The 15,054-nt window shown below is 42.5% G+C and overlaps 1 protein-coding gene across 3 annotated transcripts in view; it reads left to right on the top strand.

Moving 5' to 3' along the window:
- Positions 1-3,112: 3,112 nt before the first annotated feature.
- ARIH1 (ariadne RBR E3 ubiquitin protein ligase 1) overlaps positions 3,113-15,054 on the top strand; it is a 121,046-nt gene continuing 109,104 nt past the window's right edge. The window contains exon 1 of one of the 3 annotated variants that reach the window (XM_043524709.1): positions 3,113-3,732. In XM_043524709.1, coding sequence (XP_043380644.1) covers positions 3,364-3,732 — 369 coding nt within the window. In that variant the 5' untranslated portion in view covers positions 3,113-3,363. The remainder of the gene's footprint in view (positions 3,733-15,054) is intronic. The other 2 variants (XM_037911209.2, XM_037911210.2) reach the window with 2 other exon arrangements.

Raw genomic sequence — 15,054 nt, 5'->3', positions numbered from 1 at the left:
ATTGCTTGCAAGCACTGTAGCTTATTAGGCAAGATATTATTTAATTAAATTAATTAATTCATTTATATTGTGGTAGCACCTAGGAGTGCCAGTCATGGATCAGGACACCATTGTGCTAGGTGCTGGACAAACACAGAACAAAAAGCCAGTCCCTGCCCCCAAGGAACTTACAAGACACACTATGCTGCACCAAATGAACCTGGTTCTCTTTTGCTCTGCACCTAAATTACCTAGGGAGGTTGTGGAATCTCCATCATTGGAGATTTTTAAGAGCAGGTTGGACAAACACCTGTCAGGTCTAGATAATACTTAGTTCTGCCATGAGTGCAGGGGACTGGAATAGATGACCTCTCAAGGTCCCTTCCAATCCTATGATTCTGCAGTCATTTATACTCAGTGGGCATCTCATGCTTCCAAATCAGAATGTAGCCACTTGGCACAGATATAAACGACTCCCCAAGGGAGAGATTTCCCTACAAGCCCCCTGAATTTCCCCATCACCCCCGCATTCCAGATGGTCAACTACAATTTAGTTGCTGGTTGGAAATTTGAATTGAAATTGAAACATTAATACACACTTTAAAAGCATATACAGTATATGATAAAATACTAGTACCTGAGAAACCATAATAGCTTTGAAAAGTATGAACAAAGACTAGCTTCCTCACACGGCTTTGCGTTTTTTTTATGACAATATCAGCACATTCATTTTGGCGATATTGGCCAACCTAGTAATTTCAAATTATGGTTTGTAAGTAAGGTCTGCATGAGCTCTCCCCTGAAAGTTAGTGATGAGCTGGGGGTGGAGGGGGGAGTGGGATCATAGAAGATTAGGGTTGGAAGAGACCTCAGGAAGTCATCTAGTCCAACCCCCTGCTCAAAGCAAGACCAACCCCAACTATATCATCCTACCCATTTTCTGTGTCTGTGAGGGGCTGCACTGTATGACATCATTAAGAGGACTGGGAGGACCAGTGAATTTTTTGAAACATTAGTGGCTTACACTTCACAACGAGAAGAAATCAGTGGAGACTGCACAAGTTCAGCTGGCTTTGAGCTAAAGGCTTTGTCCCAGGTATCACAACCATATGCTCATAAAATGCCTGGGACTGCTGTTGTGTGTGACTACATGGTATTGCGCATGTGTAGCAAACGTAAGGCATTCCAGGTCAGGTTTTTAGTACTGTACAGTGCTTTTAGGCCTAGTATAGTCAGACCTAGGTAATCTGTGACAGATGGGAGCAGAGCCCTGACCTCTTGACTCCCAGTTCTGTGCTCTAACTGCAAAACATTCCTCCTTCCTCAGCTTGGCATTCATGTGGTATAACAAATCATTTTGGGGTGTCAGACTTTGCTCCACCCACTTTTCAACAGGATTGCATCCTGCATGGTGCAGCACATGTCTTTGCAAATACATGATGCTGATAGGAGTGAATGGAGGTTCCTAACTTAATCCCACTCCTACAAACATGCACATGCTTAACTTTTCATACAGGAGTAGTGCTGCTGAAATCAAAGGTACTGCTCAAACACAGAGTTAAGCCTGTGAGTAAGTGTTTGTAGGACTGGGCCTTTAGGCAAGCAGGAGCCAGGGTGTGAAGCAGAAAAACATGGTGGTTCTCTAGTTCCATATCATATTTGTGGCACCCCTCCATCTCCTCCTCCTATATAACACAGAGATGGAATGTTGTCAAATGTATGTATCATGCCCCCGCAGCAAGTTTTGCCTTGAGAAATGTTTTCAAAGGATTTATGGTAACCCTGATTTTATGTCATTAATACTTTTACTTTCAACTCATAAAATACAGTATATTATCTGTCATTTCTATTTAATCAAAATTGACACAGTATTATAGGCATTTGCTCTACTGACATGAGATTACTATGCAAATATACACTAAAGGCATTTATGTTAACATATGTTTGTTTTTTAAAGATGTTTGGAACCCCAGCAGTCAGTGGGCAGCAAAGCAGTCTGATAGATTGTCGTCACTTATTTACTTAAATTGACGCCATTTCCCTGCTGCACTGAGAAATCAGCGTGTGCCTGACATGGAATCACATTTTTCAGTACCTTCTCCAGTTAGAAATGGGACTGTGATTCATACCTATGGGCTGCTGGTATTTCTGAAAAGCATGAATTTCACTTGAAACTGAGTCAATGTTGCATATACCATCCACTCATTCCTATCCCAAATTACACCATCCCTACTCCAAACAGCTCCCAATCCAAAATCCCATCCCTACGCTAACCCCAAATCACATCCACTCATCCCTACACCAACCCCCTACCGCAAATCTCATCCACCCATCCCTACGCCAACCCCCTTTCCTAAATCCCATCCACCCATCCCTATGCCAACCCCAAATCCCATCCACTCATTCCTACGCCAACCCCCTACCGCAAATCCCATCCCTCCCATCCCTACACCAACCTCCGACCCCAAATCCCATCCACCCATTGCTATGCCAGCCTCCCACCCCAAATCCCATTGACCCACCCACTCCTATGTCAACCTTGCAGCTCAAATCCCACCCACCCATCCCTACGCCAACCCCAAATCCCACCTGCCCCTTCCTATGCCAATCCTCTACATATCCCCCCATAGCACTGCCTTCCCATCCTTACCACAAACCATCCCTATGCTGACCCCTCCCAACATGCTATGGGGTGGGGCGGCAGGTGAAGGGGCCCTTGCGTCTTGCTGGTGGAGCTGGGCAGCGTGTGCCTGACATGGAATCATACAGCCTGAACTGGGCCCCCACCCGCACACAGAGGGACCCAATGGTGATTTAGTTGCTTAGCTACCACAGTGGACATTGCCTAGAACCAACACCGAGAAGACTGACAGTGCAGCGGGAGGGGAAAGAAAAAGGCGGCCACACTCAACATGGCGGATATAATGAGAAGCCTGGCGGGGCTTCGCCACATCCAAGATGGTGTCCGTAACGGTGACGAAACTAGTCGCAGGACCTTTCGCCACACTCAAGATGTCCACAACAACACCCAAGATGGCAGCCGTAACAGAAAGGAAACCCAGAGCTATGCCACGCCCAAGATGGCAGTCGCAACGCTGAGGAAGACCAGACCCCCACCCCCTCTGGCCTCACTCAAGATGGCGGCCGCGATGTAACAGCGCGCACGGCAGAGCCCCGCCAAACGTGTGTGCGTGCGTGCGTGCGTGCCGCGGCGCGCGGTGACGGAGCGGGTCCGCCGCGTCCCTTTGTTGGCTCAGCGGCGGCGGCGGCGCTGTGTGTTGTTGTCCCGCGGGCAGAGGCAGGCCGCGGCGCAGGAGCAGCCAGGAGCCCGCGCGGGGGGAGGGCGGAGGGTCGGCGCGGGCAGCCCCGGGCCGCCGCCTCGCCATGGACTCGGACGAGGGCTACAACTACGAGTTCGACGAGGACGAGGAGTGCAGCGAGGACAGCGGCGCCGAGGAGGACGAGGACGACGACGAGGAGGACGACGAGCCCGACGACGATAATCTGGACCTGGGCGAGGTGGAGCTGGTGGAGCCCGGGCTGGGCGTAGGAGGCGAGCGCGACGGGCTGCTGTGCGGGGAGACGGGCGGGCTGGGCCCCGGCGGCGGCAGCGGGCTGGGCGGCGGGCCGGGCCCCGGCGGGGGCGGCGGCGGCCACGAGCAGGAGGAGGACTATCGCTACGAGGTGCTGACGGCCGAGCAGATCCTGCAGCACATGGTGGAGTGTATCCGGGAGGTCAACGAGGTCATCCAGGTGCGGGCCGGGCCGGAGCGGGAGGGATCGGTGGCCCGGGGGACCCGCCCCTTAGCCGGGGGGTTTCTGGGGGCGGGGGGTGAAAGCAGCGGGCCCTCTTTTGGGGTGCTGAGTGGGTGAGGGGCACACGGAATGGGGGGCGGGTGGCAGGTTGGGGGATGTTCTCCGGGGAGGGTGGTGTGTGGGATGCACCCACCGGGCTGGCGGGGATTGCCAAAGGCCAAATAATCTCTCTGCAGAATTATCAGTGAGGCCGGCGGTGATAACCTTTCTCTCACCCACAATAACAGCACAGGGGGCTGAATCCCCCCAGTAGCAGGGACTCCCCCCCCCCCCCCCCCGCGGAAAAATATCTTCCGCCACAGCTAATCTCTTTTGTCTCCAATGTCTGTACTATCAAACTAGCCTTTCAGTTGTGGATCATCTGATCTTTGTATCCTGAGCATCCTTGGATTTCAGCTTCAGGTTGGAATTTGGTGGGTGGAGGAATGAGGCTAAAATCATCCTTGGATTTCTCTAAGGGTTCAGCTCTACTTTGGTATAACAACCATTCCATACTTGACATCTCAGGAAACTTGTTGCTTGCAGTGTCTTAAGGGGGTTAAGAGATCATTTTTTTCCTGGGTACTTGTCTGTCTGGTTTCTAAACATGTAGTAATTTATTAGCTAAAGTATGTGGTTGTCTGATCTCCTTCTGACTTCCGTTTAGCATTTTAGTAATCTAATTGAAGAGGGGATGGTAGCACATGCACAGAGGAGTGAGAGCATGATTGCTTCTACTAACTTAGTTAGAAAGTAAAATTTAGTTAAGAGGACAGGTTTCCTCAAATGCATGGTCTCCTGTTTGTGCATTTGGAATGTTTCTTTTAATGTAATTACTTTCTCAGGACTGGGTGAGCCCAATAACTGCCTCTTAAAAAAAAAAAACAAAAAACCCCACCTCTAGTCAATTAACTGTGTTGGAGTTGAGGAAACTGAAGGCAGTTTGTTTAATGGGCGTGTAGCTGAAAGTATGGGGGGAAATGGAAAAATAATCTTTACTTAAAATTTTTTTTAAAGATTTTTTTTTTTTGTCCATCCAAAGAACTTGGTCTGTATAGACCAGTATACATACCTTTTGGCTAACATTGCAAGATGCTTGTTCTTTCTGGTTGAGTCACTATTCGCTTTATACAATAAAATGGAGATACATTTGATACTCAACAGAATTATTTCCTTACATCCAGGTTTGTCACCCTCTATTTTTCCTGAGTGTATTTAGCAAGTTATGTAGTTAGTAAGTACATACAATGTGAATAATAAATGTGGCACTGACAGATTATTTTTTCTGGGTGTCTGGCTATAGGAAATTTAAAAAAAAATTAAAGAATATAATTGAGTGGTCTAAGTATTAAACTGTCTTCCAAACCTCTTATATCAAAATCTTCTACATCAGAACACTAACAACTGAAAACATAGAAGGTGGTCTCTGTCTTATGTCAAGTTTCAGAGTAGCAGCCGTGTTAGTCTGTATTCGGAAAAAGAAAAGGAGTACTTGTGGCAACTTAGAGACTAACATTTATTTGAGCTTAAGCTTTCGTGAGCTATGAAGTGAGCTGTAGCTCATGAAAGCTTATGGTCAAATAAATTTGTTAGTCTCTAAGGTGCCACAAGTACTCCTTTTCTTTCTGTCTTATATGTTACCTTTGTAACAAAATGCAACTTAAGCTATCATGCTTATGTTGGTATGTACTATGCTGCATTAAATTATTAGGCCACTTTCAGCATGGTGCTTTGCCTAAGATATGACTCTGTATCACTAATGTAAAATTAAAAAACACTGACAATTTGAAACAGACTAGCCTTACTCTAGTTCAGTTGGGCTGGATGCATTCATAGTGCCCAAGGTTTTGATTACAAATTAGTAAATGGTAGAAATTCTGGTGACTGTTAAAATGTTGTTCTTAATTGAAAGGGCTGCTTCATCTACTGCCTTCAGACAATATGACAATTTTTATACTGATGACTCACTACTTAGTCTCTCTTGATGCATTTTGTTGCATCTGAACCAGCTTCCTGACTGCTTCACAGCAGTGACACAAATTTGCTTTACACAAGCCTACAAAGTCCCATATTAAGCTTAAGAGCAAGGCTATTGTATGTTATAAATCAGAGTTTTTTTGACTATAATTTCTAATTTTTTCTGTTTAATTATAAGTTGTGTAGATGAGGCTTTGTGGGTGAACAGCAGTGACCATTAATTGATAGCATTATTATTCTAGAACCAGAGAAAAGGCAGCCACGCACTGTGCTTTTTGTACAGTTGTACATATTCACAGAGAGCTAAATCCTTCCTGTAGTATCTCTGCCATTCCAGTGCTGATTAGGATAGATGAAAATCATTTTTATTGGATATTTGTATTTAAGTACATCTTTATTTTAAAACTATTTACAATTAAATTTGAAATTGACAAACTTTCTATAATTTCTTAAAATGTAAATAAAAAAAATCAAGCAGTACATATTTGCTGCTGAACTTTTAAAGAAAGTTAGACTGCTGAACTGGTGGGAAAATCACTGGCTAAGCATCTGGAACCAAGAGTTGGTTGTAGTGCTAAGCCACCTCTTGACAGTATAGAATCATAGAATATCAGGGTTGGAAGGGACCTCAGGAGGTCATCTAGTCCAACCCCCTGCTCAAAGCAGGGCCGATCCCCAGTTTTTGCCCCAGATCCCTAAATGGCCCCCTCAAGAATTGAACTCACAACCCTGGGTTTAGCAGGCCAATGCTCAAACCACTGAGCTATCCCTCCCCCCTAAGTAGTAGCCTCTTTTGCAGCTGCAGAGAGAATATTATCTTCATTTTAGTTTGTTCAAATAGTTCAGTTTAATGACTAGTTTATTCAAAGTTGAGAAGCCTATTGGGAGCTGAAAAAGCAGGAAAGCTTGTTTGTTTTAGTATTCTGATCTCTGAATAAAAACGGTGTGTGAGGAAGAGATCTACTAGTTCTGAACTCTAGGAGGACGTTGTTTCAGGTAACCATGAGTTAAATACCCTAAGGACAGAATCCTTCCTTAGTTTAAATAAATCTGTTTTAAATACAAATCATGTTTTATCAACTTTTTTCTTATGTATGCGGTGCATTTAAGGTAGTTTTATTTAACTAATAAAACAGTTTTTAAATACTCCTTGCACATTTTAATTACAAGTTCCATCCAAATGCATCGTTACACAAATCACAAGTAAAAAGTTAATCGGTGTTAATATAAAAAGTTAAATAAATGTCATTCACCATTTTCTAACATAAATGCAAAAATTAAGAATCTGAATAAATGTTAATTATATAAATGCGTATAGATAGACTATATCTTCTGGTTAGGCAAAAAGTACCAAATATAGTATAAAGGCTGTATTTAACTGCAAATGTTTTAGTGGGTGTATCAATCAAAGAGAACGAACCTTTCCTTAGGAAAATAAAGTAGAAATGCGAAACAATTAAAATTGATGGTTTAAATAAGGTTTCCTGCTTGCTGATTTAAATCAGAGTGATATAAATCAGTCCTGATTCATTCCTGAGCAGTCAGCCAGTTGTACCAAGTGTGTATGTAAAGTGCTAGAGAAGTATTAAAGGGCCATTGAGGACTAGATTGAAAATTGAGCTTTTCTAGACTTGAACGTGAGCCACTCAGCAGCTTCTCTGCCTCATTCATTAATTTCTGAGTCAAGGTCTTTTGTACATATCTTTCTTTTTTTAATATTGCCTCTTGGAGCAGTAGTAGTTTTGTGTGTGGTCACCTAGACTCCTGCAGTGGGCCTCTTGAGACAAGACATCCAGAGTTACTTAAAGTTAAAACAAAAACAAAAAAAACCCCACACAACCCAAAAACAAAAAAACCCAGCCCATTGCTCTTATACATGCAAGATACCCTGATCCTTCATTACATTCATAGATTCCAAGGCTAGAAGGACCATTGTGGTCATCTAGTTTGGACAGCACAGGCCATAGAACTTCCCCAAAATAGATCCTAGAGCATGTAATAGTAGAGAGCATTAATTTCATTGGGGCTCCCCACAGGCATTATGGTCTGCCAGTTCAGAACAACTTGAGCCATTTTACTGCTGTTATATATTTTTATGCCTGCAAGTCTTTCTTGTTTAATGCACATGAGTTCAGAAATCAGTTTCAGTGCTTGGGTTAGAATAGTAACAAGTAAATTTTTGACCTAAAATCAGCTTAAGCACAAGAGGATATCAGAAGAGGGTATAAAATCTTCAATTGTTGATTTGAATGCCAGTGGATTTAAAATCTGTTCATGGATAAATAAACTTAATTTGGTACTTATAAAGATATACAGTCAGGCTTTTTTTTTTTAAATTGATCTTCCAGTGATTGCTATTATCTACTCCTCTGTTGCTGTTTGCTTTCTGATAAAAGATTCTAGTCTGCATTCTGTCTGTGGCATTCAGCCAGAACTGCTGCTGTTGTTTTAGGTTCAGTAAACCTTATTTAGGGTCACATAGTAGTACTTGCCCGGATCCTGCTGGAGATCTGTTGTTGCAGTCCCACTTGTTCCATCCAGTATTAGGTGTTTTGGCGTCTCTGTATCTTCATTCAGCTTACTGATAGCGTCCAATGTCAAGCAGTGGATAAAATCATGTTTACAACTATTTTATAATGCATGGTAATTCGTATAATATTAAAGTGAGTGTTTTGATGCAGAGTTGCCCAATATCCAGGAAGTTTAGCATTATCTGGCAGTTCTACCAGAGTTAGTGAATATACCTGTGTCTGATCAGAATCTAGGTAGAAAAGTTAAAGACTGACTTTGTAGAATTTTTTGACTGAGCAAACCTATAGTTGTAGCAAAGGAAAAATACTAATTAAAGCTGGAAAAGCTACACATGGATGAACACAGAATCTGGCTGGTATAATTTTCATGTGCTAGCAGGTTCAGTGGGTCTTTGGCCATGTTAAAACATTTGTGAGAAAGCAGTTTATTACCTAGTAGTACTAATTTTTTTTTCTGTGTGAATAAGATTGAAGTAAATTTACCTTCCCCAACCTCCCCCAATTTGCCTCCAAAGTAAAGCATAACAAAGTAAATCTTAAACAGGAACAGTTTATCATCGGATTTGATTTGGTCTGAGCCCATGCTGAAATTCTTATTTAACTGAAATAAAATTATAGGGCACAAGCATCGCAAACTAACTGAGAAGTCTCAAAATGTGATTGTAAACAGGGAATTTATCATTGAGGAGGCATGTTTATAGTGGGGTCACACTGGGATCTATTCTTGGCCCTGCTCTCTTTAACATTTTTATTTGAAAACACCGAATCATTGCTGACAAAATTTGCAGGTGACTCAAATTGGGGGAATGGTAAATTATGAGGGACGGGTAACTGAGAGCAATCTGGATTGCTTGGTAAACTGCGTGGAAGAAAACAATGTTTTTAATATGGGTAAATGTAAATGTATACATCTAGGAACAAAGACTGTAGGCCATATTTACACGATGAGCGACTTTATCCTGGGAAGCAGTGACTCTGGAAAATATTTGGGGGTTGGTGTGTATAATCAGCTGAACATGAGCTCCTGGTACGATGCTGTGGCCAAAAGGGTTAATGTGATCCTTGGATGCATAAACAGGCGACTCTCCAGTAGGAGCGGAGAGATTATTTTACCTCTATATTTGGCACTGGTGCGACTGCTGTGGGAACGCTGTCCAGGACTAGTGTCTACAGTTCATAAAGGATGTTGATAAATTGGAGAGGCTTCAGAGAAGAGCTGTGAGAATGACCAAATGATTAGAAAACATGCCTTATAGTGATAGACTCAAGGAGCTCAATCTATTTAGTTTAAAAAAGAGGATTCCAGGGTGACTTGGTTAGTCTATAAATACCTCCATGAGGAACAAATATTTAATAATGGGCTCTTCTAGCAGAGAAAGGTATAACATGATCTAATGGCTGAAAGTTGAAGCTAGACAAAGTCAGACAGGAAATTACATACATTTTTAAGAGTAGTTTACTAAGGATCAGTTTACTAAGGATCATGGTGGATTCCCCATCAGTGACCATTTTTTAAATCAATATTGGATGTCTTTCTAAAAGAAATGCTCTGGAAATTAATTTGGGGAAATTCCCTGGCCTGTTAGACAGAAAGTCAGAGTAGATGATCACAATGGTTCCTTCTGGCCTTTGAATCTATGGAAACTTAATTGCAAATTTCATAATGATAGAATTTGTCATGCTGTTGAAATGCTGACTGACTGTCATTTTTTTCTGAGGCTGGATACTCTACATTACATTAAAACTGGAGTGGCCAACTTGAGCCTGAGAAGGAGCCAGAATTTAGCAATATACATTGCCAAAGAGCCACAGTAATATGTCAGCAGCCCCCCATCCATTCCCCTTCCCCGCTCCCAGCGCCACCCACCCACCGGCAGCCCCACCAATCAGCGCCTCCCCCTCCCTCCCTACACCTCCTGATCAGCTGTTCCGTGGCATGCAGGAGGCTCTTTAGGGGGGAGGAGCGAGGGCATGGCAGGCTTAGGGGAGGGGACAGGAAGGGGTGGAGTGGGGGCAGGGCTTGTGGCAGAGCCAGGGATTGAGCAGTGAGCACCCCATGGCACATTGGAAAGTTGGCAACTGTAGCTCCAGCCCAAGAGTCGGTGCCCATACAAGGAGCCAGTGCCTATACAAGGAGCCACATATTAACTTTTGAAGAGCCGCATGTGGCCCCGGAGCCACAGGTTGGCCACCCCTGCATTAAAACATCACATAGTTTGCTTCATCAGCTCCCATCAGGAATGACCATACAATTCTAGGACCATTGTGGAGATGATTATCTTAAATGATATAAGTTCTTGGCCTAATGTCAGTGATTCGGCAATGTCTGTAAATTCTTGTTGACCTTTTAATCTGAAGATGGCTGTTTCCAGAACTAGGTGCAACTTCTTTTTTACCACTAGAGTCTGGTGCAATAGAGCTAATGGAAACACTACCAAATTACTCTGAACTGCTGAAAACAACACATTTATTACATCTGTGTGCTTGCACAGACATAAGCAGAATTGCAGATGCTTTGTAATGTTTGCTACATATAGCACTCAGCATTTATGTTGCTAGTATCTGATTAGAAACTCACTCGTCTTTTGCGGAAGAACTGTCAAGTGGGATGCAGCTAACAGAAGGGGAAGACATGTGAATAAGCCACTTAAACTCATGCTGTTCCTGTCTGGAATTTTCAGCTAACCAATCTTTAAACCACAGGTCAGAATGTTATCTGTTATCTCAGAATCTGATTGTGTACTGCACTGAACCACTTTGGGTTTTGATCATCAAAATAAGCGTTCAGTTTTCTTACATATTTTCCCCAAGGCTTTTGCAGAGTAACTTACTGGGCTGATTTTTAAATGAAGAAATGTACGCTGGGAGATATCTGAGACTTGATCCACTAACAGACAAGGCTTTCTTGTTAAAAGGGTCACTTCTGATACAAGTGACTGTCTTGCCAAGTTTTTCTTCTGTCAAATCTTTATTAATAGGATTATGCCTGAATAAATGGTTCACTAACTATGTTAGTATTGAGGCTTTTCTGTATCAGGTCACTACTTCTGTCTTGACTCCATTTATTTGCATTCATGTTTTATTTTGCTCTTCTGTGAATAACACAATTGTGAAAATTAAGCTTTAATCTTTTGATCCATATTTCTACTTATTTTGAAGTCTCAGTAGAATGGTTGGTTGGTAATGTGGATAATTAGTTTTGTTGTTATAGCTTTCTTCTCCTTTTTATTTTCAAGCAAAAGGCTTGTGTGACTTCAATCTTTTCCCCATCTTGGTAAATAGGCTTTACTTGAGCCTCTGAATTATATCAGTAGTGCTGTTGCCAGTAGCGGAACTAGTCTTTTTCAGTCTTGGGACGGGTAAAGGTATTAAGAATATTTGACTAAAAATCCTAGGTGGCTGACATGGCAAAAATATTGCTCATGAAGAACCCACCAATATGTAAGGCAGGGGTGGCCAACCTGTGGCTCGAGGGCCACATGTGGCTCTTCAGAAGTTAATATGTGGCTCCTTGTATAGGCACTGACTCTTGGGCTAGAGCTACAGGCACCAACTTTCCAATGTGCCCAGGGGGTGCTCACTGCTTAATCCCTGGCTCTGCCACAGGCCCTGCCCCCACTCCACCCCTTCCCGCCCCCTACCCTGAGCCTGTCATGCCCTTGCTCCTTCTCCACAAAGAGCCCCCTGCATGCCACGAAACACCTGATTGGGAGGTGTGGGGAGGGAGGGGAAGGCGCTGATTGGCAGGGCTGCTGGTGGGTGGGGGCGCTGGGAGCAGGGGTGGGGGGAGCTGATGCAGGGCTGCTGACGTATTACTGTGGCTCTTTGGCAAAGTATACTGGTAAATTCTGGCTCCTTCTCAGGCTCAAGTTGGCCACCCCTGATGTAAGGGGAAAAACTGTTGGAAGTCTGGCAGGGTTTCATAATTGCATAATTTGTAGTTTGGTGCTCTGTCCTGCAAGATGCTGAGCATTCTGGCCCTGATTCAGTGAAGTGCTTAAGAATGTGCTTAGTTTTAAGCATGTGCTTAAGTGCTTTGCTGCATTGGGACGGAAAGCTCAGCACTATGCAGGATCCAGACCTAGTACAAAAATACCACTATTTCCTAAATTCTCAGTAGTTGAACAGATGAAATTGTAATATATTTAGTGCTTGTAGTATTGAAAAAATGAGTGCCTCCGTTAGGGCCTCGTCCTGCTTCCATTGACATTAGCAAGTCTTGTTGATGTCTGTGGGGGGAGAGTCAGACACTTCCTGGATAAAAGCCTTCACACAGACGAAAAAATATCCAGGCCGCTCCTAAGTTACAATGCAGTGTTTGTTAAAAGTATTGAAGAACAGCTTTTTCAAGTACAGCACAAATGGGGCTGTGCAAATTCCTCAGAATGCTCTCTGGCTATAAAAGAGCTCTATTTAACTGCAAGTGTGAACCTATTGTTGCTTGGAAAAAGTGGTACTATTAAACAATGGTTTTCCTTAGATGTTCTGGTTAGTGCAGAATGTACTGATTTCTGGCCATGCGATATATGAAATATCCTCAATGTTGACTAGACTCAGTATTGCTGGCAACACAGTCAAAACGTGTTGCCCACAGTAGGATTGATTTGCCAGTGGCTGCAGAAAATGTTGATGCCATACTGGCTTGTATTAAAAATCTTATTTAATGTCAGAGATGGAATCTTGAAAATGTTAAGTACTCAAAACTGCCTGATGCTAACATTCTAAGTAGAAATCTGTTGTAGGAATAGGCACATTTAAATCTAATGGGCATTATGTTCTGATCTGGCCTAGTAGCCTGTATGAGGTAAATTGTGACACCTTGGAGTCTGTCTTCTCAGTGAGTACTTAGCTTATAATGAAATATTGTTTGGGGCCCTAAGCATTGTGATGCTAGAAGGAAATGCTTTATTGAACTTCATGCTTCTGTCATATAGTGTTTATAAGGTGTTTCATTATAGAAGGAATGCATTGTGTTTCCCAGGAGCAGGGCAGCTTTCATTGTGACAAAGCTCTCCTGTAAGATCTGCTTCTTGTAATTATTGTGCAGGTTTAAAAAAGATTATATGGTACTTGTTTGTTCAAATTGGTCAATTGGCTCACCTGTGAGTTAATTTCAGACATTTTCTATTGCATAAAATAGCTGTTCTTTGGAATTAAAGATTAATTTCTTACAGGATGGTTTAGACAAAACAGATCCTGCATTTTGGCAGGGGATTAGACTAGATGACACTTGTGGTTCCTTCGAACCCTGTGGTCCTATGATTCTACGTATATTTTGAATTCTTTTCTTTAGTAGGATAGGCAAGTCCACTATATTTGTACAAGTTTACATAGTAACCTGAACTTCAGAGTTAAGCGGCATGTTTGGCTAATGCCTTAGACTTCTGTCTCTAGCAGTGAGTTAAAATTCCAGCTCTGGTCATGAGTTTAAAAGAAAAATAAATAAAAAAAAATTGCTGGTCTCATTCTTGCCCTTAGCATCATCTTGCAAAAATCACCACACATCAACAGGATTGTGGCAGCCTTCACTTAAGAAGCCCAGGACTGTACTAGGAGGTTGACACAGGTCAGCACTAGATGTGTTGGAGATGCTTTCACGGTGCCTGAAAACGTTGCCTTGCTCTAGCTCCTGTTAAATGTTCCCTTCCATGAGCACCAAAAGTCACAACTTAAAAAATAAAAGGATAGGTGAAACAGTTAATATATAGCTAGGGCATTTAAATGAACTAGGGCTTGCCTACTAGTTTTCACCAGCTGAAAATGAAAGAACTTAACATGCCAAGCTATAATGTATTACTAAATGAGTGGCTCACTGTGTGCCACTGCACAATTACAATTGAGACTAGTTTTCATGGAACTCTTAACTTGGAGCAATAGATGTTGTCTTGGACATAGCTTACCTGCTCAGAGGCATGAAACCATCGCTCAGGTTTTGATGCTTGCCACAAGTGAGGATCAGTTTGCTTTCGGTTTTAATCCTGTAGGAATTTTACTTTATTTTTATTTCCTATAAGAAACTCGGTGCTTTACCATATTTTATGGTATGGCAATTATGTAAGGCAGTCATTGTGCATCCCACTTGTGAATGTTTCACATCTTGCTCAGAGCTATATAGAGTCCAAAGTTAAGTCTGGTAATATGAAGCACTGACTTCTGATATGACAGCCAGTCTCTAGTTCTTGGTATATTAAAGTTATACCTGGAAAACTACAGCATTTGTCTGAAGTGACACCATTAACTCAGATTAAAAGTAGCTTCATAAACTGCATCTTCAGATCCTTCTGCCACTTGTTGTACTTTTAAACTTTCCTATTCTGAAAAATGTTCCTCTTTCCCATTACTTTGTGAAAGAGCCATCTCAGTAGGAGAAACTGACTATGCAAAGTGGTGTCAGATGCATTAGAACAGGCTGGAGAAATTTTCTGTAATCTTTTACTTGTACCTTTGTGTTGTAACAACAGTGGGTTAAAAACTTCCATCCATAAATTATGTGTAGATTGTGCCTCTTAATGCAGAATATAATTTCTTGTTCTACTAGCCAAAGTGACTTCCTGACTGGTACAATTTAAACCACAAGATGTAGAATCTCTGTGCATGTGCAGATACAGACTGTTGTTGGGTTTAAGTGTAGTTATACAATAGCATCTGGGTTTGCAAGAAAATTGCAATCTCATTGGTTTTAAACATACACAGAGGGACTGTAGATACTGTGTACTACGAATGGCATATTTGAGCAGGGCCAGGATACCAATTCAAGTTTTATTCCCTGTAG

Source organism: Chelonia mydas, chromosome 10 (genome assembly GCF_015237465.2).
Source record: "Chelonia mydas isolate rCheMyd1 chromosome 10, rCheMyd1.pri.v2, whole genome shotgun sequence".
Lineage (NCBI taxonomy): Eukaryota > Metazoa > Chordata > Testudines > Cheloniidae > Chelonia > Chelonia mydas.
The sequence above is the reverse complement of the archived record's forward strand: the minus strand, read 5'-3'. Positions and strand labels throughout refer to the sequence as shown.